This window comes from Notolepis coatsorum, assembly GCF_963971535.1.
Source record: "Notolepis coatsorum genome assembly, chromosome: 2".
NCBI lineage: Eukaryota > Metazoa > Chordata > Actinopteri > Aulopiformes > Paralepididae > Notolepis > Notolepis coatsorum.
Genome location: NC_140166.1, coordinates 10,752,292 through 10,777,829, shown reverse-complemented (window position 1 = coordinate 10,777,829; position 25,538 = coordinate 10,752,292). Strand labels below are relative to the sequence as shown.

General features: G+C 46.4%; 1 protein-coding gene across 1 annotated transcript in view; it reads right to left on the bottom strand.

Annotated features, from left to right (window-relative positions):
• The window catches only part of ak9 (adenylate kinase 9), a gene marked incomplete at both ends in the record, with an annotated part of 130,420 nt that overhangs the window by 60,782 nt on the left and 44,100 nt on the right, over positions 1–25,538 (bottom strand). Inside the window, 4 exons of the mRNA XM_084338143.1 lie at positions 3,740–3,858; positions 13,788–14,018; positions 14,399–14,602; positions 25,329–25,333. Of these exons, the coding sequence (XP_084194269.1) occupies positions 3,740–3,858; positions 13,788–14,018; positions 14,399–14,602; positions 25,329–25,333 (559 nt within the window). The remainder of the gene's footprint in view (positions 1–3,739; positions 3,859–13,787; positions 14,019–14,398; positions 14,603–25,328; positions 25,334–25,538) is intronic.

Genomic DNA, 25,538 nt, shown 5'->3' with positions numbered 1-25,538 from the left:
ATGTCACTGGTGTTACCGCTTAACAAAAATCCCTATTCTGAAAAAATCCAAAGACTTGTTCAGAGTTTTTATTTGCCACATCATTTGTGACATCACTTCCTACTTCCTATGTCCTACTTCCTGAAGAACTGTGAAGAAAGGTACATTGTCAGTCTGCTGTCTTTTTTCAAATGTTTGAAATGTTCTCATTTATCTCATAATTTCATACGAGACATTTAGCTAGAGTCACTGGTATGGCCTATTTTTAAAGAAGATATCAATACTCAATAATCAATACAAATTGATTAAATTACATATTTTAGTGAGTTTAGCATGATTAGCAACATCATTAAGGTACTGTAGCTGCCATTTTGTAAAATACAGATTTCATGAAAATGGTCACTGGTGTTACCGTCACTGGTGTTACTGCTCTTCAATTAACACCAGTGACGACCAGTAACACCAGTGACTATCTTGTGTAAATAAGCTTTAGTAAAAGCTTTTAAAGAAGTTGTTATGCATACAATATAACTCATTAGTACCCATTTCATGATCACAACTAAATATAAACTATATAAATAAATATATATATAATATATACCGGTATATAAAATAAATATATAAATAACTAAAGTTATTTGACTTAATGTCAGTGATAATCTTTGGTTTTGTACTAAATACACCATTTTCCATCTCAAATAAGTAATTGATATTGAATAAAACAATCGTTAGTGTTCTTTGTGTCACTGGTGTTTTATTGTGTCACTGGTGTTACTGTGTTTTTTTGGGTCATATGAAATCAAAAGTGTCACAGTTGACATGTAAATGATTTTATATCAATTGACCTTTGCTTCATTCAAGAGTTAGGATGTTAAGGATACTATCATTAAATTTGTATGTCTGTCCTTCAAATATTGTTATTATTATAGCAAAGATATGATGGTGTTAATAAGCAAACGTCACACAATCACACTTTTCACAAACCTGATTAAAATAAATAAATACATAATCTCCAAATGTTTTGCATTATCATTATCCTACTGTGCCTCTGACTATAAGTGCAGAATAGATTGTGAAAAAAACATTTCTAAAAAGACTTTAATATTGTTAAAGGCATGAGGTAACACCAGTGACAAAAAGATGGCACAAGCATTCTTTAAGTCAAAGTAAATATATATTTTTTTAATCATTAAGCTCTCATTTATGTGGATTCATAAAGTCAAAGGGTTAACCAATATTGTAACTTAAGTTTAAATGTAGGAAAATTAACTACATTTTAAGACATGTTGCTATTCCAAAAGTGTGCGTTTCTGTAGAATGACTAAATGTGAATAGAAAGGGATTCCACTCAGTCAATGTTGCGATACGCATTTGGCTGATACATGTCGTTGCTGGTGACCGGGAGGAAGGCACGCATCGTATTGAATTAAATTGTAATGTTATTACTGGGGTATCTGTAATTAAAATATCGCTTAAATGCAGGTGATCAGGGTTATCCACTGAAGCCATAGTATGACTCTGACCAACCCAACGAACGACCCAACAGGAGTGCAATGCTCACGCGCGAACAAGAGCCCTTTAGCGCGCAGTTGGCCTGCTTGTTTGGCACGAGGGACAGACGCAGAACACCCACCTCCAAACGGGATTAAATATTGTTTAAAATAAAAAGCTAAATACTATTATTTTGTGTCATGTTTCCAAATAAGATTGGTCAAAACGAAATGCTCTCTAGCTTCAATTTGTTGGTTAGAAGAATAGATGACATCTGTTGAAACTTCACTGAGAGCGAGATTGATCACGGAGGACTCGAAGTTTCAAGTCCGCTTAGTCCATTATTCTACATTCCATGGGGGTGTTTCATTACCATATGGTTAATTAGAGGCGGTTCTGTACATGCAAATACTTAAAATCGTACACGAGCATAGATGGTAAGAACATTGGTATTTATCAACAGTGTGCGTACGACCTGTGCACGCACGGTTGATAAATACCGATTTTTCTGTGCGTAAAGACATTCTAAATTCCGTGCTTAGGAACGAAAATAGAACACTTTCTACGCATTATTGATAAATGAGGGCCCCTGGACATTGTCAAAATAATACTGTTCAGACCTGCTTAGGAAAGTATATCATCTTATCTGAACTTATCTTCTTATCGTATCTGATAGGATCGTATCTTATCCTTTAGGATCTTATCTTCTGATCTTATCTGTTAATATCTTATCATCTTACCCTATATGTTAGAATTTGATCTTATCTGTTAGGATTGTATCTAGGGATACCCCGATCAATCGGCCAGCGATCGGTATTCAGTATAAATATGAGATCGGTGAATTCCGATAATGCTTTATTTTCGCCGATCGTGAAAACCGATCGAAAAACATGATCCAATTCTTAGCTGAGATCTCACTCGCTCTCAGACACACGGAGCTGCAAACTGCCGCTCCTCCTCCTCCTGCCCCTCCCGCACCCGTGTAAACACAGAGGAGGGTCCTCTGCTCTAGTCTATAGTGCATGGGACCGTGAGCTAACGTTAGCTACCTAGCTATATCATTACTGTTTAAACAGAATGACCCAATCAACTATTCACTTTTAGTACATGAGGCATTGTCTAACGGTATCTAGCCGGCTAGCTACTGATAGCTCCTGATATCAACAAATGCTCCAGCAATAGTCTAGTAGTGCATGTTGATACCTCCGTTAGCTCACGTTAGCTCATGTTAGCTCACTGTTCAAAACGAAATATCCCATTAAACTAAATAGTTCACTGAGGCGTTGTCTTAACGTTATCTAGCCGGCTAGCAGTAGCTACAGATAGCTCCTGATATCAATGTTTTATAACATTGATTCGATGTGTATTCGAGCCCCTGGCTTCCATCGCATGAGGGCAGAGTATAGGGTCCAGCTGCAGCGCCGGAGAATCCTTGCTGGAGCTGGAGGCTACTCGAGTATACACAAAGCAGAGTATACACACAGACAGTGGAGCTAGCGAGCATTTTGACTTGTTGCGTGGTGGCGATGTCTTGCAGATAATACAACTACAAGTATAATTATATAATATATATATATATTTATAAAAAAATTAAATTAAATAAAAGTAGGCCTATATATTAAAAAAAAAATTATATAAAACCAAAAGCGATCGTATCGGATCGGTATCGGACGATATGGCTCAAGACGATCGGTGATCGGTATCGGTGGCAAAAAAACGTGATCGGGGCATCCCTAATTGTATCTTATCTTTTAGGATCTTATCTTCTGATCTTATCTGTTAGTATCTTATCATCTTACCCTATATGTTAGGATTTTATCTTATCTGTTAGGATTGTATCTTATCTGTTAGTATCTTATCATCTTACCCTATATGTTATGATTGTATCTTATCTTCTTATCTGTTAGGGTTGTATCTTATCGTTCAGGATTTTTACTTGTATCTGTTAGAATCTTATATTATTCTCCTATATGTTAGGATCTTAACTTATCTCCTCGTCGTATCTGTTTGGATCTTATTTGATCTCTTGATGATGAAGATTAAGCTGAAGATTATCCATTTTTACCCATTATCCTGCACTTTATCTATGTCTTTATATTTTATTATGTCTTGTGTTTACCATGTAAATTGATTATTTGATTATATGTTTATTATTATTCATTTGTTGATCATCTGTATGTCTCGACGGCATTGGAAATGAGGGTGACCTAAATTGTCTTTTCGAGAATAAATAAAGGTTTGAATTAAATTGAATCCTTCAGGTCAGTACTTGAATGGTTCGTGTTCCCAGTAGGGGGCCAGCACAACATCCAGGACCTCAGGGGGCAACGGCTCTCCATGAGACAGGTAGTCTTTAATAGCCTGCTCCTCATCTGTCAGCTCTGCCTCCTGCCACACACACACACGCACACACGAACACACACACACGCACACACACACACGCCAACATTGTGGGAAATACAGTTAACGTCTTCTCCAGAGTCAGACATGAACATAGATACCAATCTCCTCTGTGCGTTCAGTAGAAAGCTACCCGGCTGCAAGCTAGCCTAGCTTAGTGCAAATTAATGGAAGCGTATACGGAACACTAATGTAGTTTAGGGCTGTCACTAACGACTATTTTGTTATTGATTAATCAGTTGATTATTTTATTGATTAGTCAATTAATCATTAACCATTAATTTACCAGGAAAATCTATTTCAATTGAATATTTCAAAATGTTTAATGAGTATCCTCAACCTTTTTAGCTTTAGATCAAAAATAACTACCAACCAGAGAGATTATTACCGGCCATAAATAGCTTTTTAGTATATTTCCATGAATTATTATATGTATTGTGTGTCTCTCTCTCCACTCCACGCTATGGTAGTGCTTGTGCCAGCACAGGAGATACGATTCAAATGTATTTTTTATAGGCTATATACATATTTAAATCAATATCTTCCTTTTGAATAAAATGGGCTCAGGAATCAGGATTGTTAAAACTAATTAGCCTAATCCATGTGAAAAAGAGTAGCATGTAAATGTATGCACACACACACACACACACACACACACACACACACACACACACACACACACACACACACACACACACACACACACACACACACACACACACACACACACACACACACACACACACACACACACACACACACATACACAAGAGGGAGAATAGCTTATAGCAGACTTAATGATGTTATATTTTTGCTAATGAAGTGAAATATTTATTATCATCAAATATCAAGTTTGTTTTTATAGTGTACATTTTGGCTACTTCATTGATCATAATCATTGAACATACAGAGAGAAAGAGAGAGGGAGAGAGAGACCCCCCCCCCCCTTTCCTCACTATTAGAACTCCATGAAACTGATTTCTCCTGTGCCTGTGAGCTAGCTTAGCTTAGCAGCTAACGTTAACAATAAAACAAGCAACAACAAATATAAAAACAGTTAAGTTAAAATAACAAAACAAACAAACAGCAGGGGGGTATAGGACAGTGGCAGAGGTTACAGAGAATAAGCTAGTTTGAACTGATGGGTTTTCAGTTGAGATTTGAATGTTGATAGTGAGTCAGACTGTCAGATATGTGGGGGCAGGGAGTTCCAAAGTCTGGGAGCCGAGCAGCTGAAAGCTCGGGCACCCATGGGGCTAAGGCGTGAGCTGGGGATGGAGAGGAGTCCAGTAGATGATGAGCGGAGGGGGTGTATTCCTGGAGGTCAGTGATGTAGATGGGGGCTAGATTGTGGAGGGCTTTGAAGGTGAGTAGGAGGTTTTTGAAATTGATCCGGTAGTGCACAGGGAGCCAGTGTAATTGAATGCGGACGGTGGTCAGATGAGTTGGTGCGGGTGATGATCCTGGCAGCAGAGTTTTGGATGATTTGTAGTCTGTTGAGGAGTTTGGTGGGAAGGCCGGTGAGGAAAGCGTTACAATAGTCGATCCGGGATGTGACGAATGAGTGGACCAGGGTTTCCGTGTTTGATTGGGACAGGGATGGGCGGAGTCTGGAGATATTACGGAGGAGAAAAAAGGCAGACCGGGTGATGTTTTTGATGTGTGGTGCAAAGGAGAGGGAGCCGTCCAGGATGACACAGAGGCTTTTAACTTGGGGGGAGAAGGGTACAGGGAAGCCGTCGATGGTGATGTTTGGAACTGGGGTGTTTTGTGATTTGGTGAGGGTGGATTTGGAGCCGATGAGCAGGGCCTCAGTTTTGCTGCCATTTAACTTCAGGAAGTTTCTGCTCATCCAGCTCCTGATGTCCTCAAGGCAGGTGGTGAGGGAGGTGGGGGAAAGGGCAGTGGTGGGTTTGGAGGAGATGTAGACCTGTGTGTCGTCTGCATAGCAGTGGAAGTGGACCCCATGGTGACGGAGGATTGTGCCCAGGGGAAGGAGATAGATGGTGAATAGGATGTTAAGCATGTTAACACATTCAGGGCCAACCACGTATATATACGTGGCAAGGTTGTTTTGGCTTTTATTCCATTGTAATATCAATGTCACCGAGCGGCACTGCAGATTTACCCTACTCTTGGAATTCGGAAAAGTGCATTACCGGCCAGATCCTAGTAGGGGCGCTGTCTCGATAATGCAGTGTTCCCTGTTACAGGCCGGTGTTCTTTTTTTTATTATTATTATGAATGGACTTTTCTGTTAGCCTAAAGCTATGCGTGTAGCCGTTTTTGGGACGCTGAATTCAGTATGCAGTAAAGGAATATATCATCAGCCAATGGACATATGGATCTACCAGATGGCGATCGATAACTGGGAAATCCTCTTTGCAGTCCAACCGGCCACAGGTAAGAGCGATTTGACGTCAATTACAGCCCGATCGGGCCTTGCTCTCATAGCCATCCACCCGGTCAGCGAATGGGGCTACTGAGGCTAATGCCGTTATTGGTAATCAATAATCAGAAACAACGTCCCCGCCCCCCCCCCCTTTCATGCATTCATGGTGGACCATGATACCGACAATATGCATTTTGAGTTTTAGCTCTAGCTTGTCTATAGCCGAAACGCCATTCGATTTAACGTTATTAGCTTAGCACCCTATATCTCGCATTCCAGGAAATACCCCAGAACATTCTGCTATAAAGTTCATATTCAAGACGCTATAAAAATGGGAACGTATTGATGAAAAATTATTTATTTAAGGCATATTGAAGGGACGGTTTATAGTGTCAATTGACAATGAGAATGGACAGATAATGGACAGCAATAATATAAAGTATAGATTTAGCTCTACAAACAGCCTCACGCACAATGAAAGGTTGTTTTGAAATGCTGGCCGTATAGAGTGGGCCCCGTCTAATCCCAATGGCCCCGAATGTGTTAAAGACGCATTTATTGGACCTGTTGCTCTCGGAGTTTACATAGAAACAGCGCGACTCCCAAGAGGAGTTATCACAGGCTGTAGAATGCAGGGCTGAAGAGCTGCCAAGCTGCTTCTAAACTGTTTCGCAATTATGCCACATCAATGTGGAACGCCCTACCCAAAGCTGTAAAGGAATGTGAATCACTACCCACTTTCAAAAACACTCTCAAAAAACACCTACGGGAGACTGCAATTTGAAACTGGCCCCTGTAAATGTCCTAACCCAACCCAATGTACAGTAAATGACCAAGTATGGTTTTGTCAATATTCCAATGTACAGTTTTGCTTGTACAGTTGTACAGTGTCCCCCCCCCCCCCCACCCCACCCACCCAACCACCTCCAATGTATAGTCCCCCACCCCCGTCCCCCCCACCTACCCTCCAATGTACAGTTTCTACGTCAAATGTATATACTCTCTTTTCTGGACTCTTTTTGTATCACAAACAGTACTCAAGTTCAAGTTCTTTAATAGTTGTCATACAGAAGTACAGAATACTTTCATATAAAATGCTTCTTACTGTTACGCTCCAGAGACTGTGCTAGACAAGATAGTATCAAATAACATAATATAGCATGTAATTTAGAAGAAGAAAAATGAGGTCACAGTGTTCGGTATAGACATATGTACAATGTTCTGAGTTACCATATAATATACAATACTATGCAGTGTACTAATGTACAGTACTATCTAGTGCAAAGCAGAAATGGGATGAGGTACAATTTTAGGTACACTTTACAGTAAGGTGTACGAGTTGTAGTGCAATCCTTCATCAATAAATATAAAGTGTGGGGAGTGGGTGCTACAGTGTGTTTGTTTAAAGTGGGTGTGTGCTATAAAGTGTGTGGAGTGGGTGCTACAGTGTGTTTGTTTAAAGTGAGTGTGTGCGTGTGGATGTGTGTGCTATGTGCGTTTGGTGGTTGTTGTGTAGTGTTCATTCATTGTTCGTTTAGCAGCCTGATGGCCTGGGGATAGAAGCTTCTTCTGAGTCTTTCTGTGCTCGCCTTGAGACTCCGGTATCGCTTGCCTGACCGCAGCAGTTCAAAGAGGCAGTTGTTCGGGTGACTGGAGTCTTTAATGATTCTCTTAGCCTTGCCCTTGCAACGCTTGTTGTAAATGTTCTGGAGGGTGGGGAGCCCCCCTCCAATTGTGCGTTCGGCTGAACGTGTCACTCTTTGTAGTCTGCTTCGGTCTTGTGCAGTGCTATTCCCAAACCAGGAGGTGATGTTGCCGGTCAAGATGCTCTCTATTGTACATGAGTAGAAGTTCTTAAGGATCTTCTGACTGACTTGGAACTTCCTTAGGCGCCTGAGGAAGTAGAGGCGTTGTCGTGCCTTCTTCACAACACTGTCAATGTGTGTGGTCCATGTCAAGTCCTCGGATATGTAGGCTCCGAGGTACTTAAAGCTGTTGACTCTCTCAACCGGTGCCCCGTCGATGCTGAGGGGGCTGTAGTCCTTGACCCCCGACCTCCTGAAGTCCACAATCATCTCCTTTGTTTTGCTGACGTTCAGGGAGAGGCTGTTTTCCTGGCACCATCCCGCCAGGACCTTGACCTCTTCCAGGTAGGCCCTCTCGTCGTTGGCAGAGATCAGGCCCACCACCACTGTGTCGTCAGCAAATTTGATGATTGTATTGCTACTCCGCTGAGCCACACAGTCGTGTGTGTACAGGGAGTAGAGGAGGGGACTTAGAACACAGCCCTGGGGGGCCCCTATGTTGAGGGTGATGGATGAGGAGGTGCAGTTGCCTGCTCTCACCACCTGGGGTCTGTATTTGCAAATCTGATATGTCATAAATGTATAGATGTAGCAGTACTGTCTATCTGTATGTCGTGTATGTCATATATGTTATGATGAATTGAAAATGGGGGACCCTGATGTAAACAAGACGAAAGTCTTTCTCTGGTCTGCATCCCCTTAACAATTGTATGTATTGAGCTGTACTGTACTGTACCCATTCTGCAATCTGTTAATAAAGTTTATAAGTTTATATAAAGTCTATAAGTGACTGGCGGTCTTATGACGTCCCCGCCAGTGTGGTTTCCATAAAAAAAGTTGTAAAAATAAACATAATAGCTAAAAGTATGCACAATCTTTGCGGAGCTAAAACCGACGGCGACTGACCTGAGCTGCGCCATCATGTTAAAAAGACGAAGACGAAAGTCTTTCTCTGGTCTGCATCCCCTTAACAATTGTGTGTATTGAGCTGTACTGTATTGTACCCATTCTGCAATCTGTTAATACAATTTTCAATCAATCAATCAATCAATCACATAACTTCTGTGTTTCGCTCCAGCTGGAAGGGAGGGGCTGAGCCTGATATTGATTGATTGAAAATTGTATTAACAGATTGCAGAATGGGTACAATACAGTACAGCTCAATACACAGAATTGTTAAGGGGATGCAGACCAGAGAAAGACTTTCGTCTTTTTAACATGATGGCGCAGCTCAGGTCAGTCGCCGTCGGTTTTAGCTCCGCAAAGATTGTGCATACTTTTAGCTATTATGTTTATTTTTACAACTTTTTTTATGGAAACCACACTGGCGGGGACGTCATACGACCGCCAGTCACTTATAGACCTAAACTCCGGACTTAAAGAGGAGTTTAGAGACACTTTATGCCAAGATTGGCCATCGGAGATCAGGCGGGACAGAGACAAAGGAGGGGACAAAGGCGGTGGCGGCAGGAAGAAACACAGGGGCAGGAGAAGCGGAATCAGAATAAGGCTAAAAAGATCTGCTTACCGTCCGGCGATCCCATCCATCTTTCTGGCAAATGCACATTCGCTGGAGAGCAGGATGGATGATTTACGGGCAAGGGTCCGATTCCAGCGAGAGGTGAGGGACTGTAACATTATGTGCTTCACGAAGACTTGGCTGAAACCAGCGACTCCGGATCTGAAGAAAGTGATGCCATCCTTTTTTCAGCACATCGCCTGCTCCACCAGGGGAGGAAACACGCTGGATCATTGCTACACCCCGTTCAGAGCCGGCTACAAGGCAGTACCGGCTCCGCCATTAGCCGGGGCTACAAGCACATCGGACCATGACTCCATCTTTCTCTATCCTGCTTACAGGCAGAGATCATGTGACGCCGTCGTGTCACGTGAGGTAAAGAGATGGTCCGACCAATCAGAGGCCACGCTTCAGGACGCTTCAGGACGCTCTCGAGGATGTAGACTGGGGAATGTTTCAAGGAAGCGCCAGTGATGTCAGCGAGTTCGCAGATACTGTTGTTAGCTTCATAGCAACCTTAGCTGATAGTATCGTCCCCACAAAAAAGGCGAGGGTGTTCCCGAACCAGAAACCGTGGGTGGACAGTACTATCAGAGCAGCTCTGAAAACTTGCACCACTGCTTACAACCTGGGCAGAGAGACAGGAAACATGGAAGAGTACAAGACAACAGTCTATACTCTGTGCAAGGCTGTTAAACTTGCTAAGAGGATGTATGCTGACAAAATGGAGGCACAAATGGCACAGATCGGGATTCCGGCCGATAACTGACTACAAAGTCAGCGCCCCCTCAATGGGGAGCGACGATGCCTCTCTCGCGGACAAACTCAACTCCTTCTACGCTCGGTTTGGGGCAAACAGTGGCGACGCTAGCTCACCGGCTAGTGACGTCACTGGCGCGCCGGCTGTTGTGGAGGGGGGGGGCATCCACATTGGGGCGGGGACGCTCTCTCATTGAACACAGTGTGAGAAGAGCATTTATGCGGGTGAACACCAGGAAGGCTGCTGGCCCAGATGGAATAATAGGACGCATACTTAAGTCCTGTGCTAACCAGCTAGCCCCTGTGTTCACCACCATATTTAATCTATCCCTGGCGGAGTCAGTGGTCCCTGCCTGCTTCAAGATGTCTACCATTATCCCGGTACCAAAGAAATCCTCCCCAACAGGTCTCAATGACTACAGACCGGTGGCACTCACCTGTGGCCATGAAATGTTTCGAGAGGCTGGTGAAGGATCACATTTGTGCCTCCCTCCCCAGTGATATGGACCCTATGCAATTTGCATACAGGCCAAACAGGTCCACTGATGATGCGTTCTCCCAAGTACTGCACAGCACCCTCTCTCACCTAGACCGCCAGAAGGGGGGCTATGTGAGACTGTTGTTCATTGACTACAGCTCAGCGTTCAACACCATAGTCCCCACCAGACTGGTGGACAAGCTGATCGAGCTGGGTCTGAGCTCTGCCCTAAGAGCCTGGATCCTGGACTTTCTGAGTGAAAGGCCCCAGGCGGTCAGGGTGGGGGGTCAGACCTCCAACACCATCACCCTGAGCATCGGGTCCCCCCAGGGCTGTGTTCTGAGCCCCCTGCTGTACTCACTATACACACATGACTGTGTGGCCAAGTTCAGCTCCAACTCCATAGTGAAGTTTGCGGACGACACAGTGGTAGTGGGGCTGATCTCGGACAACGACAAGAAGGCCTACCGGGAGGAGGTTGAGGTACTGGAACGCTGGTGCCAGGACAACAGCCTGCTCCTGAACATTGGTAAAACCAAGGAGCTGATCGTGGATTTTAGGAGAAGACAGCAGAGGACACACACACCACTGAGGATAAACGGGGCTACCGTGGACAGGGTGAGCAGCTTCAAGTACCTGGGGGTCCACATCTCAGAGGATCTGACATGGACAACACACATAGACTCAGTAGTAAAAAAGGCGAAGCAACGCCTCTACCACCTGAGACAGTTAAGGAAGTTCAGAGTATCTGGAAAGATACTCCAGTCCTTCTACTCCGGAGCTGTAGAGAGCATCTTGACTGGAAACATCACTGCCTGGTATGGAAACAGCACGGCACAGGACAAGAAGGCCCTACAGAGAGTGGTACGCTCAGCCGAGTGTACCACGGGTATTGCACTACCACCCCTGCAGGGCCTATATAACAAGAGGTGCAAATCCAGAGCCTGCAGAATAATGAAAGACCCTCACCACCACAAAGACAGCCTGTTCAAGCTGCTGCGGTCAGGCAAACGCCTGTGAACACCAGCAACTAGGACAGAGAGACTTCGGCTCAGCTTCTTCCCCCAGGCCATCAGAGCCTTGAACACTGAACTCTCCACACACAAGCACACATGAGCACACACACAACACACACACTGTACACGCTCACACACTAGCAGCCACTTTAACATGAGCATACACACACTCATGCTGCACACACTCACACTTATGGCCACTTTACAAAAGGAAAGGTCACTTTAAGAATAGTATAGTATAACTTGAGATTGTATAATATAGCATTGTATAGCAGTGTACATAAAGACCCAGTGCCTCATCCGTAGCTAACAGTGTATTGCACTATCACAGGACCTAGCATGTCCTACCATGCTCTGTAAAAACGCATGTACATATACCGATATGCCCTACTTTGATTACTTGTATTATTGCACAATGTCGTTCTATTGGATTCTTATTATATTATTATTATTATTGTATTATGCACAATCGTTGCGAGCAAGACCCCCCGCATTTCATTGTATACTTGTATGTGACAAATAAAAACTCTTGACTCTTGTTTACATCAGGGTCCCCCATTTTCAATTCATCATAACATATATGACATACATGACATACAGATAGACAGTACTGCTACATCTATACATTTATGACATACCAGATTTACAAATACAGTACTGTTTGTGATACAAAAATAGTCTAAAAAAGAGAGTATATACATTTGACGAAGAAACTGTACATTGGAGGAGGTGGGGTGGGGTGGGGGAACTGTACATTGGAGGTGGTTGGGTGGATGGGGTGGGAGGGGGGGTGGTAACTGTACATTGGATTATTGACAAAACCTTACTTGGTCCCAAGAAGAGGGTCTTGTGTATTATTGGGTTAGGACATTTACTGTACATTGGAGGGGGTTGGGTTAGGACATTTACAGGGGCCAGTTTCGAATTGCAGTCTCCCGTAGGTGCTCCTTGAGAGTGGTTTTAAAAGTGGGTAGTGATTCACATTCCTTTACAGCCGTGGGTAGGGCGTTCCACATTGATGTGGCATAATTGCGAAACGTGACTGTCGAGTCCTGGCTCTAGGCAGAATCACGAATAGTTAAGAGAAGTTAATTCTATTTAGAACGTGATTCACTGCGCATTAGTTATATTACACGTTGAGCATTTCCAACGGAAAAGGCACATACAATTAACAATACGACGTGTCGATCATGAATATGCAAATCGACTAAATTTACTCGTCGACGAATCGTGACAGCCCTAGTGTAGTTTAAAACTCTGGGAGAGGTGTTTTTGGCAGCTAGGCTAGCTGGTCCGTATCCGTTTCCATTAATTCGTGCTAAGCCAGGCTAACCTTCTACTGAACGCACACATCTGTACTCTGGTTAGGGCCAGTGTGGAATTAAATGGTCCCCCCCAAACATACTACCATCCCAGATTCCCTTGATTAATCCCCAATACCAAATATCCTGTTTTCCAGTCAATCCCTTTGTCTCCCCTGATCAATCAGTCACCACCCTTTGTCTCTCACCTTCTCCCTCCTTCACCCCTCTCCAGCCCTCCCCAACTCACCTCCAACACCTAAACCATCCCCCCTCCTAGCTCACCCCTCCTCCAATCCCTCCCCAACCCCAATCCTCCTATCTCTCACCTCGCCACAGCCCTTTTATCCTGGTATAAAGGTCTACGTTAAACATGATTTCCTCTCTGGGGATACAAGGCCAGTATCTTCATGGAGTCATCCAGCATAACTCTTGACTTATTTATACTTCGATACTATGTATGTGTTTGAGTTAAATAAATCTGTGTTAACTAAGTCTATATTTTGACTGAGGTACATACTTGGCTCCGGCTATTTTCTTCCACACCAGGCTGCTGCTGGTACTCACTGAGAACAGGGTCCCTTCAAATGTAATCCCGACCTGACCTGAAATGATGCATCCTATTCTGAAGGGCTTTAGAAGCTGACCTCCTTCTCGAGGTCACCGTCGGGGAAGCCTCTCTTCTCCTCCTCCCACGAGGCCTGGTAGTCCAGATCCAGCTCATCGTTGTGGGTCACGCGGCTCTGCGTCTTGGGCAGGATCAGCTCCTGGAGCCTCTCCCTGAACTGGATGTGGAAGATGCCCAGCTGCTGAGCCACCCACTGGCCCATCTTCCCTGACCCCCAGGAGCAAAGCAGGAACACTCTCAGGGCAGGGACCTATGATGGAGGGACAGACGGAGAGTGTCACCTCTCTCTCTCTGCCTCGATCTCATACACAGTCATTTAATCTGTATCCCTATCTTATTATTCTAGTCATTCTAACACACACTTTGCTACTAGAGGCAAAGTATCCAAGAACAAATGATAACACAAAACGTGGGGATTATTTAATTAAATAAAAAATTATATTTCATTAAAATACAGTTTTAATTGTCTGATATTTTGGAGAGGATAGTCTCTACCTCCTGCAGATCGCAATGACAGTTTCTCTCTCTCTCTCTCTCTCTCTCTCTCTCTCTCTCTCTCTCTCTCTCTCTCTCTCCCTCTCTCTCTCTCTCTCTCTCTCTCTCTCTCTCTCTCTCTCTCTCTGTCCATACCTTTAGAGGCTTGGTGTGTGCTACATATTTATCGGGGTTCAACAGGAATTCCCCCATGGCCTCTGGGCTGGACAGGTAGTATGTCTTGTCGTGGTACTTGGCTGCAGTGTCGTTGGAGCAGGGCCACAGGACGTCCTGCTCCTTCAGAGACACAGGACAGAAGTGCTGGCTGTCTCCCAGTGACGCTTTTGCTGTCTGATACTCCTGATGTCAGGGGAATACGAGACAGGTGAACAAGATTACTTAAAAATACAACTAAAATAATACCTAATCACAGTGTTTAATATGACCACTGGATGCTCTAAAATGAATACCTAATCACAGTGTTTAATATGACCACTGGATGCTCTAAAATGAATACCTAATCACAGTGTTTAATATGACCACTGGATGCTCTAAAATGAATACCTAATCACAGTGTTTAATATGACCACTGGATGCTCTAAAATGAATACCTAATCACAGTGTTTAATATGACCACTGCATGCTCTAAAATGAATACCTAATCACAGTGTTTAATATGACCACTGGATGCTCTAAAATGAATACCTAATCACAGTGATTAATACTGCATGCTCTAAAGTGAAGGACACCAAGGCAGGGTTTAGACAGAGGGGTTTGGACTGACTTGGCTCTTTGCTGCTGCGTCGGCCTCATCGCCCTCCTCCTCCGCCTCCTGCTGTGCCAGCGCCTCCTCCTCCTCCAGCTCTGCTCTCGATACCTCCCAGGACACATGACTGAAAGGCTCTGGAGGAGGTGCACTTTGTTAGCATTCACTACGCTATGCTCTACACTCGTAGATAAGTCACAATAAGGGTGTAACATGATATACCTATGAAATGAAATCAATCTGACACAGTATGTAACATACAATGGGGGAAATAAGTATTGAACACATCAACATTTTGTTCAGTAAATGTATTTCCAATGAGCGTATTCAAGCTAGATTTGCACCAGATGTTTGTATTAACTCAAGAAATCCAGACAAGAAATCTGAACATTAAAGTCCATATGTAAATAAAGGGGCGGCTAAGTGGCGCAGTGGGCAAGGCGCTCGCCACTAACGCAGGAGCGCAGTGGGCAAGGCGCTCGCCACTAACGCAGGAGATGCTGGGTTCGAGCCCAGCTCTCGGCGTTGCTACCAGCTTGGCTGGTCGTTCATACTAACATATGTAAATAAAGTTATGTGTAATAAAGTGGAATGAAACAGGAAAAAAGTATTGGACACACTAAGAAAAAGCAGTACACCACAGCAAGGAAAGGCAAGGAACTAGCTGAGAACCAAAACTAATTAGGAGGCAACTCTACCTCCTATCTGTGCTAATAATGTCAACTGGGTTAGAATATATTGATGGACTATAAAATGTTTTTTTTGTTACCAAGGTGCCACACAAGAAACATCAAATGATGGGTAAAAGCAAAGAGCTCTCAAGACCTTCACAAACAGATTGTAGCAAATCATGAAAATAGAATTGGCTAAAGACGTATTTCACAACTTCAGAATCTTCCAGTAAGCACCATTGGGGGCATTATCCATAAGTGGAAGCAACATCACTGTATCATCAACCGGCCATGCACAGGTGCTCCTCGCAACATTTCTGATCAGGGAGTCAGAAGGATACTTAGAAGAGTAGCCAGAGAGCCATGGACCACTAGGAAAGAGCTCCAGAAAGACTTGGAGGCAGCAGGTACAACTGTGACAGAAAGGACCATAGGCAATGCACTCCACCGCCATGGCCTCTGTGCGCGCTCAGCCCGCAAGACTCCACTACTGAAAAAAAACATGTTGAAGCTTGTTTAAAGTTTGCCTAACAACATTTGGACAAGCCAGTGAATTACTGGGAGCATGTACTCTGGTCAGATGAGACCAAAATGTTACTTTCTGGCTGTCACACAACACACCATGTTTGGAGGAGAAATGGCAGTGCACATTACCCGAATAACACTACCAACAGTGAAGTTTGGAGGTGGAAGTATCATGGTGTGGGGCTGCTTCTCCTCTCCTGGTACTGGCAGACTTCATATCATTGAAGGAACAATGAATGGAGCCATGTACAGAGAGATTCTTGAGATGAACCTGCTGCCATCCACCAGGATGCTGAGGATGACACGTGGGTGGACCTTCCACCATGACAACAATCCAAAGTGTAACTGAGGGGTTACAAAACCCTGACTGAATTAAAGATTGTGATAGATTAAACCACTGCTAGTTATGTACTTTAATTACTGGCCAGACAGTACATCAAATATAAATGGTGAACACCCACAAGAACACGGCATTGACAAAGAAATAGTATTTGAGGGTAATTTATTATTATTAGGCAACATTAGGTTACAGAATGAGAATTAGGGTCGCGCTTGTATGGCGAAGAATATACGTAAAGTCAGTCAATAGCATGAGTCACTAAGAATAGCAGGAATCCTACGATGGGTCTAAGTTGACACCACCTGTTGTATAGTAGCAACTAGATAGGGCAACACTGGTACCGCCTGGAGACAATGGGTTCCCTCCGGGGGTGTAAGGCCTGGAGGGTAGAGGAATGTTCGGGTACTCCGTCTGATTCAATGAGGAATAAAGAGACTCCAGGTACAGGAGTCGGTCCTTGTAAACTCCCTTGATCAGCAGCAAAGTAATAATTGTAATCCAAATGCTAGATAGCATTGATGACAGCTAGCCAGCCTCCGTCCACGAGGCCAGCCCGAGTTGTAATCCTCACGAGGTTGAATCCCAAACGACAGTGGAAATCAACGATGCTCTTCTCCGGGTACCACGTTCCAAATCAATATAATCCAACCAGTAATGGTTCTGCAATCGCCGACGCCGATTCTCCTGTGTACATGTCCAACGGTTCTCCGCCTAGGACTCCTCGGGTGTGGGCGACGTATCTAGGCCACACACCCTGGCTAAGTACACTAGCTAAAGACACAACGAACCGCTGGGTAATGCTACACACGAACGAACTGTGGCCGCACGATATACAATAAATGAACGACTATTTACTTCACATTAGATTAGGTCGAACTCGACGTTACTTTACTAAACTATTTGCACGTGGTTCTCAATGCTCTGTTAGACGCAAGGTTGCTCACTTCACTGCACATTGACTCGTGGTGAAGGTGGGTAAGGTACTGAACGTTCTCGAATTGAACTGAACTGAACTGAACTACTGGTGTGCGCACCTTGTGCTGTATTTATACTTAAGTGAATATCTAGTCCCAAACCGCAGTCTTTGTCTGGTATCAATACGCTGACTCCGGGCATGTTCTGACATGCCTGAACTTGTCTTTGAACCTGCCGTTGGGGGCTTGCGCGCTGGCGCCTGGGGGCGCTGTCCAATAGGAGAGCGAATATTACTCTGGTTTGAACGCAGGTAAAGGGACATTCCGTGTATATATATAAATAATATACAAAGTATATCAAACAATAAAGGTAGATTCTCAGTTTAATCTGGCCCTTCACAACAGCCGCCTCCTAATTAGTCCGCACCTAATTAGTTAAAGGAGACAGATTAATAGTCCAGTCAACTGCTCAATGTCTGTTGTGGGGAGTAGGGCAATCTACAAAGTCAGTGGGTCATGATCGTCATCAGGGGAGTCAGGGAGCCTCTGCAACTCTATCAGCCTCGCCACGGGTCGGGTGTAACAGTGAGGCAGGTCGGCCATCCTGGGTATACTGGGCTGTGCTCGCCACTTGCGACAGTCTAGACGAGTCCGCTGGAAGCGACGTACTGCTTCTCTTCCGTTCAGTATCCAATAGCGACGTCAGATCTCAGCGAAGACTCTCTCTGCCCCAGCGTGGTGCACATCCTCGTCGTATTTCTTTATGATGAGCTCAGTGACCTTGTGTCGGCTGTTGAGGACTATCGGAAACTTGACGTCATCCGTTAAGTCCGGGGCCCGTCTCAGACGACCACTCACCCTGATGAGGCCATGGGTGTCGCGCTCGGGGGCCAAGTGGAGCAGTCTGCTGTCTGACGGGATTGGCTTTGTTCCCTGCAGGCAGTCTAGCTCGTCGGGGAACGAGTCTCTTTGGGCTCGCTGTAGCAGAAGGAGTTCTGCCTCTGCGTAGTTCGATGCGTCAATGTCGGTAGTGGGGGGAACCTCAGGGTGGTGCCACAGGAATGTCTTTAGCTGCGCACTCTCAAAGGTGAGGCAGTCGTCTATGTTAGGGTCAGTGGGGACTGGGGTGTGCGTCAACCCACAGAACATAGATTTCTTGATCTCTGCCTCCTCTTGACTAGCCTCCCGAGGGGTGGGGGTAGGCCACTCTTCCTCCGGGAGCTTGAGGAACTCAGGACCGTCACTGTAGATATTGTGACGTGTGAGGTAATCTAGGGACATCCCCCGTGTGATGACATCAGCTGGGTTCTGTTTCGTGTCCACGTACCTCCAGCATGCTGATCCTACCAGGTCTTGAATCTCTGTGATTCTGACTCCCACGAAGACCTTGTATCTACAAGAATCGGACTGGATCCATGTGAGTACGGTCATGGAGTCTGACCACAAGATTGTTCTTTGCACCGGGATGGTGAGTTCACGTTGGATTAACGTGGCGAGTTGCGCGCCTACCAGAGCTGCGCAGAGCTCTAGACGCGGGATCGATTGTTGCTTGTGGGGGGCTATCCTTGAGCGAGCCAGGATGAAGGCTGTGTGTATTTCTCCTCCCTCCTCTCGGGCCCGCAAGTAAGCCACCGAACCGTAGGCCACTTCCGAGGCGTCGCTGAAGACGTGCAGGTCCATCTGGCACGTCTCCAGCCGCACTGTGGGTGGGAAGTAGCTTCGGCGTATGTTCACATTTTGGAGCGAGCTGAGTTCTCTCTCCCACTCTCTCCAGGTGGAAGCTAGGTGGTCGGGTATGGGGTCGTCCCAGCCCTGTTCCTTGTCCCACAGCTCTCGTACAATCATTTTCGCCCGAGTGGTGTAAGGTAGGATACACCCCAGCGGGTCGTATTGACTTGCAAGTGTTCTGTATACGCTCCGTCTGGTGGTCGGTAGAGGGGTCGACCTTCCCTGCTCTGTGGTCAGGGGTGTGTATTTGTAATGGAGCGAGTCTGTTTTGAAGCGCCAGACTAGGCCCAATGTCATTTCCTGTGCTTCACCTGGGGTGGTCGCCATCCAGGTCTCGCTGCTTGCTGCCTTTGTCTCTGGGGAGAGGCTGCGAAGTACTTGAGGGTCACTGCTGGCCCACTGCCGGAGATCAAAGCCGCCTTTGATCAGTGAGGCGCGGAGCTTGAGCAGACGAGCTTCGGCTTCTTCTGGCGTCGAGACGCTTTGCAGACAGTTGTCCACGTAGAAACTCCTCTCTACACTTTGTCTGACCTCCTCGTCAGCTTCAGGGTCTTCTGTCACATGTTTTTGCAGTGCGAACGTAGTACAGCATGGGCTGCATGTGGTTCCGAAGGGGAGGACCTCCCATTGGTAGATGGATGGTTGCTCATCTTTGATCCTCTCTCTCCATAGGAACCGCAGCAAGGGCTTGTCCTCCTCCATTAGTCGCACCTGCAGGAACATCCCTTTGATGTCGCCGCTGATGGCCACCTTGTCTTGGCGGAAACGTAGTAGTACGCCGAGGAGAGAGGGGCCGAGTGTCGGGCCGGGCAAGAGTTCTTTATTCAGATTCTGTAGTCCGATCTGGTAGCTGCAGTTGAATACAATGCGATCCTTGCCGTTGTGGTGGACCTTGTGGTGTGGCACGTACCAGGATTCAATCGTCTGGTCGGCCTCTTGAATGTCAATTTTCTTTATGTGTCCCGCTGTGATCAGCTTGTCGATCTCAGCGCGGTACACAGTGGCTTGAGTGGGGTCTTTGGCTAGACGCCGCTCGGTGTTCAGTAGATATCGCTCTGTCACTTCTCTTGAGGCGTGGAGGGTGGGCATACCCTCTCGCCTCAGGAGTGGAGTTGCGTATCTCATCACTCCGTTGACCTCGACTCTCTTTGTCTTCTGCTCGAGGAGGGCTATGGCATAAGTGTCTTCCTTTGAGCGAACGAGTTTCTTTTCATTCTTAAAGGGCATCGCGTCTAATGTCCATAGCCTCTCGACGTGCTGCAAGAGGGTGGTGTCTTCTTCATTTATCCTCGTGTAGAGACAGCGAGTGGCTGTCGGTCGGTTGGAAGACCCGGAGAGGGGGCCTTGTAGTGTCCAACCCAGGCGGGTCTCGACCGCTGCTGGACAGCCTCTGGGCCCGATGTGGACCCGGTCCGTTGGGACGATGAGGTGTGCGTGGTCGGATCCTATGAGCAGGGTCGGGGTGGCGTCGTCGATGAGCGGTATAGGTAGTTGACGTAGGTGCACGTATTTCTCCATCAGCTTTGGGATGGGGTAGGTGTACTGTGACAGGCCTATGTCGTGGCTGGTGAAGGCGTTAGTGATGCTATACTGCTTCTCGGGCTGCCCGACCGCTGCTATCGTGAAGGAGACATTTTCACCCTTATGGTCTTCAGGTCTCTTCTAATGGTACGGATTGTCATTGTTTCTTCGCTCCCCCGCAGACCCAGCCGGGCTGCGGCGTATGCGAGGAGGAGAGTCTTTTCTGACCCATCGTCTAGGACGGCGTAAGTGTCCATGACCTTGTCCTCGTAGCTTAAGATCACTCGGACCACCTTCAAGAGCACTCAGGAGCTCCCGCTCTTCGCAGGGTCTATGTACATGACGTTCACTCTCGAGCTGCTTGGGGGTACGGGTTTCTTCTTGTTGCTGTCGTGTAGGACCTCCAAGTGGGCGCCGTCGCACTTGCTGCATCTTTTCTTTAGGCGGCACTCAGCTGCCATATGGCTGCGCGCGCAGCGGAAGCAGCGGCGGTTGGCTTTGATCCACTGACTCACCTCGTCAGCGGTCAGCTTCTTGAAGGTGTCACATTGAGACAGCCAATGTTCATTTTCACAGTACTGGCATACAATCTTCCACTTCCCCTTGGTCTGGGGGGTGCTGTGGTTCTTGTGCTGCGGCACTGACTCGGCCTGGTGCATAACTGTCACTGACCGGCGGTTATCGTTGGACCTCCGAGGTCCATCTCTTGGGTTAGATCCACTCCACACGAATGTGTCCAGTCGTAGGCTACTAACTTCCCTTGCGAGGAAAGCGGCCAGGTCTAGGAGGGATGGCTCTGGGCCGTTGGGATCACGGTGGTCTCTCTGCCGCCGAAAACGCTCTTGGCGGGCTGGAGGGAGCTTCTCCAGTATTCGCTCCACATTAGAATTTGCATACAGTTCATATCTCCCCTTCTCCTTTTGGGACCCCAGCATCCCCACGAGGGATTGTACCTTGATAGAGAGGTCATCCAGTGCTCTATTGTCTTTGGCTGGGGGGAGGCGTCGATATCCCGTATTTCTTGGATCATGTAATCCCATATGCGTCCATAACGCTGGTCGAGGGCCACCAGAGCCGCGGAGTATGGGGTGCTTGAGTTGGAATATGCCAGTGCTATGTTATGCGCTCTGGGCACCTTGAGATGCTTGAGGAGGATGGCATATTTATACGACTCGTCGGGGACATCGGACATCATAGTCTCCAAACACATGCGTAATTCCGTGTACTGTGCTCTGTCCTCGCGCGTAAAGTCTGGGAACGTCGGTGTGCCAAGGTACGATGCCATGGATGGCTGGTACATTGGTGAGCGTAGGGGAAGAGGCCTCCTGGGCGAGTCTCCCCGTACGTGTGGTCGTGGGTTAGTACTTGGTGGGTACCAGAGGCCAGGTCCCCAGGTGCTGTTCCTCGGTGCTGACTGTACGTCAAACTCACCCGTGAGTTGGGTCGGGGGTTTGTAGTGCAGTGACTCGGGGCTGAAGTCGGGGCTGTACTGGGCCTCCTGGTCCAGAGTACGTTCGTGCTGGTGGGCTTGATATTCCTCCTCTTCCTCTTCTAGGTCCTGGAGTCTTCTAGTTAGTCTCTCGGCGACGTAGGCCGGTTCTTCCCGTTGGCTGGGTCTCGTATGGACCGGTCGGGGAGGGGGCTCGGAGACGTAGACAGGTTCCTCCTGTTGGCCGGGTCCCGGGTCGCTTTGTCGGGTAGGGGAAGGTGCCCTAGACCCTTGTCGTGATGATCTCCGGGAGCTCCGTGCGGAGAGAGGGGGTGTCGCCCTGGCGATCAATTGTTCTATCATCTGCGCCTGCAGCCGGTCGCGCTCTGCTTCGCGCTGTGCATTGGCGGCGTCGCGCTGTGCATTGGCGCGGTCTCGTTCGATGTTCTCTTCCGTCTGAAGGCGCCTCTCCTCCAGTCTTATGCGGTCGTCCTCACTCCTTTGTTGCGCCTGGAGGCGCTCTCGTTCAGTTGCAGAGTGTTCGCGCTCACTAAGGGCTTGCGCTTGGAGTTGCGCGTGAAGGCGCTCTCGTTCCGCTGCAGAGTGTTCGCGTTCGCTTAATTGTTGCGCCTGGAGGCGCTCTCGTTGTTCGCGCTCGCTCATCTGTTGAGCCTGGAGGCGCTCTCGTTCCACGGCAGAGTGTTCGCGCTCACTTAATTGTTGCGCCCGGAGGCGCTCTCGTTCCGCGGCAGAGTGTTCGCGCTCACTAAGCGTCTTTGCTTGAAGCCGGTCGCGCTCACCCTGAAGTCGGTCTCTTTCGGTTGAGGCTGTCAGCGTGGTGATCAAGGCTTGCGCCAGTCTCTGGTCCGCCTCGCTGGGGGATGACACTGACGGAGGTGATCGGGTGCTGACAGGGCTTGTTGGAGATCTGTTCTCCTGGCGCGCTCCGAGGTCTATCTCCTGGGCGTGGTTCTCTTCTCTTGGTTGTGTGTCGGGTTCTATCCCTGGAGTGCTTTCTTTATCCTGGAGCGCTCCGGGGTCTATCCCGGTGACGCTGTCTGGAGGTATAGTCACGTCATGTCCCACTTGGTCCCCCCCGTGAGCTAAGTCAGTTTTGTTTGAACCCACTGGGGTCTCTACTGGCAGGGTCGCCAAGTCGATAGGATTGGACATGCTTAAACTATCCGATTTATCCGTATTTAACGTCTGTTTAGATAAGCTAGGGGGTAGAACGAAAGCGAATTCCTCCAGATATGGAGGTAGCTGACGTTCGCGCTGCGGGCGTTCTAGCTTAGGGGAGCCGCTTGGAGAGTGTTCACCGCTGGCCGTGTCAATATTAATATTATATTAAATATTACACTGATACCCTCCGGCTCGAAGGACCAATTGTAACTGAGGGGTTACAAAACCCTGACTGTATTAAAGATTGTGATAGATTAAACCACTGCTAGTTATGTACTTTAATTACTGGCCAGACAGTACATCAAATATAAATGGTGAACACCCACAAGAACACGGCATTGACAAAGAAATAGTATTTGAGGGTAATTTATTATTATTAGGCAACATTAGGTTACAGAATGAGAATTAGGGTCGCGCTTGTATGGCGAAGAATATACGTAAAGTCAGTCAATAGCATGAGTCACTAAGAATAGCAGGAATCCTACGATGGGTCTAAGTTGACACCACCTGTCGTATAGTAGCAACTAGATAGGGCAACACTGGTACCGCCTGGAGACAATGGGTTCCCTCCGGGGGTGTAAGGCCTGGAGGGTAGAGGAATGTTCGGGTACTCCGTCTGATTCAATGAGGAATAAAGAGACTCCAGGTACAGGAGTCGGTCCTTGTAAACTCCCTTGATCAGCAGCAAAGTAATAATTGTAATCCAAATGCTAGATAGCATTGATGACAGCTAGTCAGCCTCCGTCCACGAGGCCGGCCCGAGTTGTAATCCTCACGAGGTTGAATCCCAAACGACAGTGGAAATCAACGATGCTCTTCTCCGGGTACCACGTTCCAAATCAATATAATCCAACCAGTAATGGTTCTGCAATCGCCGACGCCGATTCTCCTGTGTACATGTCCAACGGTTCTCCGCCTAGGACTCCTCGGGTGTGGGCGACGTATCTAGGCCACACACCCTGGCTAAGTACACTAGCTAAAGACACAACGAACCGCTGGGTAATGCTACACACGAACGAACTGTGGCCGCACGATATACAATAAATGAACGACTATTTACTTCACATTAGATTAGGTCGAACTCGACGTTACTTTACTAAACTATTCGCACGTGGTTCTCAATGCTCTGTTAGACGCAAGGTTGCTCACTTCACTGCACGTTGACTTGTGGTGAAGGTGGGTAAGGTACTGAACGTTCTCGAATTGAACTGAAATGAACTACTGGTGTGCGCACCTTGTGCTGTATTTATACTTAAGTGAATATCTAGTCCCAAACCGCAGTCTTTGTCTGGTATATCAAACAACAAAGTATATCAAACAATAAAGGTAGATTCTCAGTTTAATCTGGCCCTTCACAACACAAAGCATACAGCAAAGGAAACTTGCAGTTGATTTCAGAGAAATAAAATCAAATTGTTGGAATGGCCCAGTCAATCACTTGACTTAAACCCAATTGAACATTTGTGGAAGCATCTGAAGATCCAGATTCACAAGAGGCCCCTCCGCAATCTTCAAGATTTAAAGACAATCTGTGTAGAGGAATGGGCCAAAATCACACCTGAATACTGCGGGTGATTAGTTACATCATACAGAAAGCGTCCTTGGAGCTGTCATTACAAACAAAGGCTTCTCCACTAAGTATTGAATTAATTTCAGTTAGTGTGTTCAATACTTTTTTCCTATGTCATTCCACTTTATTACACATAACTTTATTTATGTATGGACTTTAATGTTTAGATTTTTTTGTCTGGATTCCCTGAGTTAATACCAAAGTCTGGTGAAAATGTCACTTGAATGGCCACATTGGAAATATATTTACCGGACAAAATGCTGATGTGTTCAATACTTATTTCCCTAATCTAATATTGATTCAGTGAGGCCGGCAGCACCTGCCATCATTGTCAAAAGATGTAATTTAGTAAAGTGAGCGTCCGCAGTAGTTGAGAAAAAACTTGGTGCAAGGCAAACTAGAGACGTGCAGGAGAAATAACGTTAAGCGAAAGTCTTCACACATCCTTGGGAAAAAAGGCAGGGATTAAAAGATTGATCACAGGATTTAAAAAATCAATGTGGGATTGTTTAAATGAAACAGCTCTTTTTTTCCTATATGTTTACCTGGCTTACCAGTATCACAGTACACTACACACACTACACACACAGTACATACACACAGACACACACACAGTACATACACAGACACACACACACTCACACACAGCC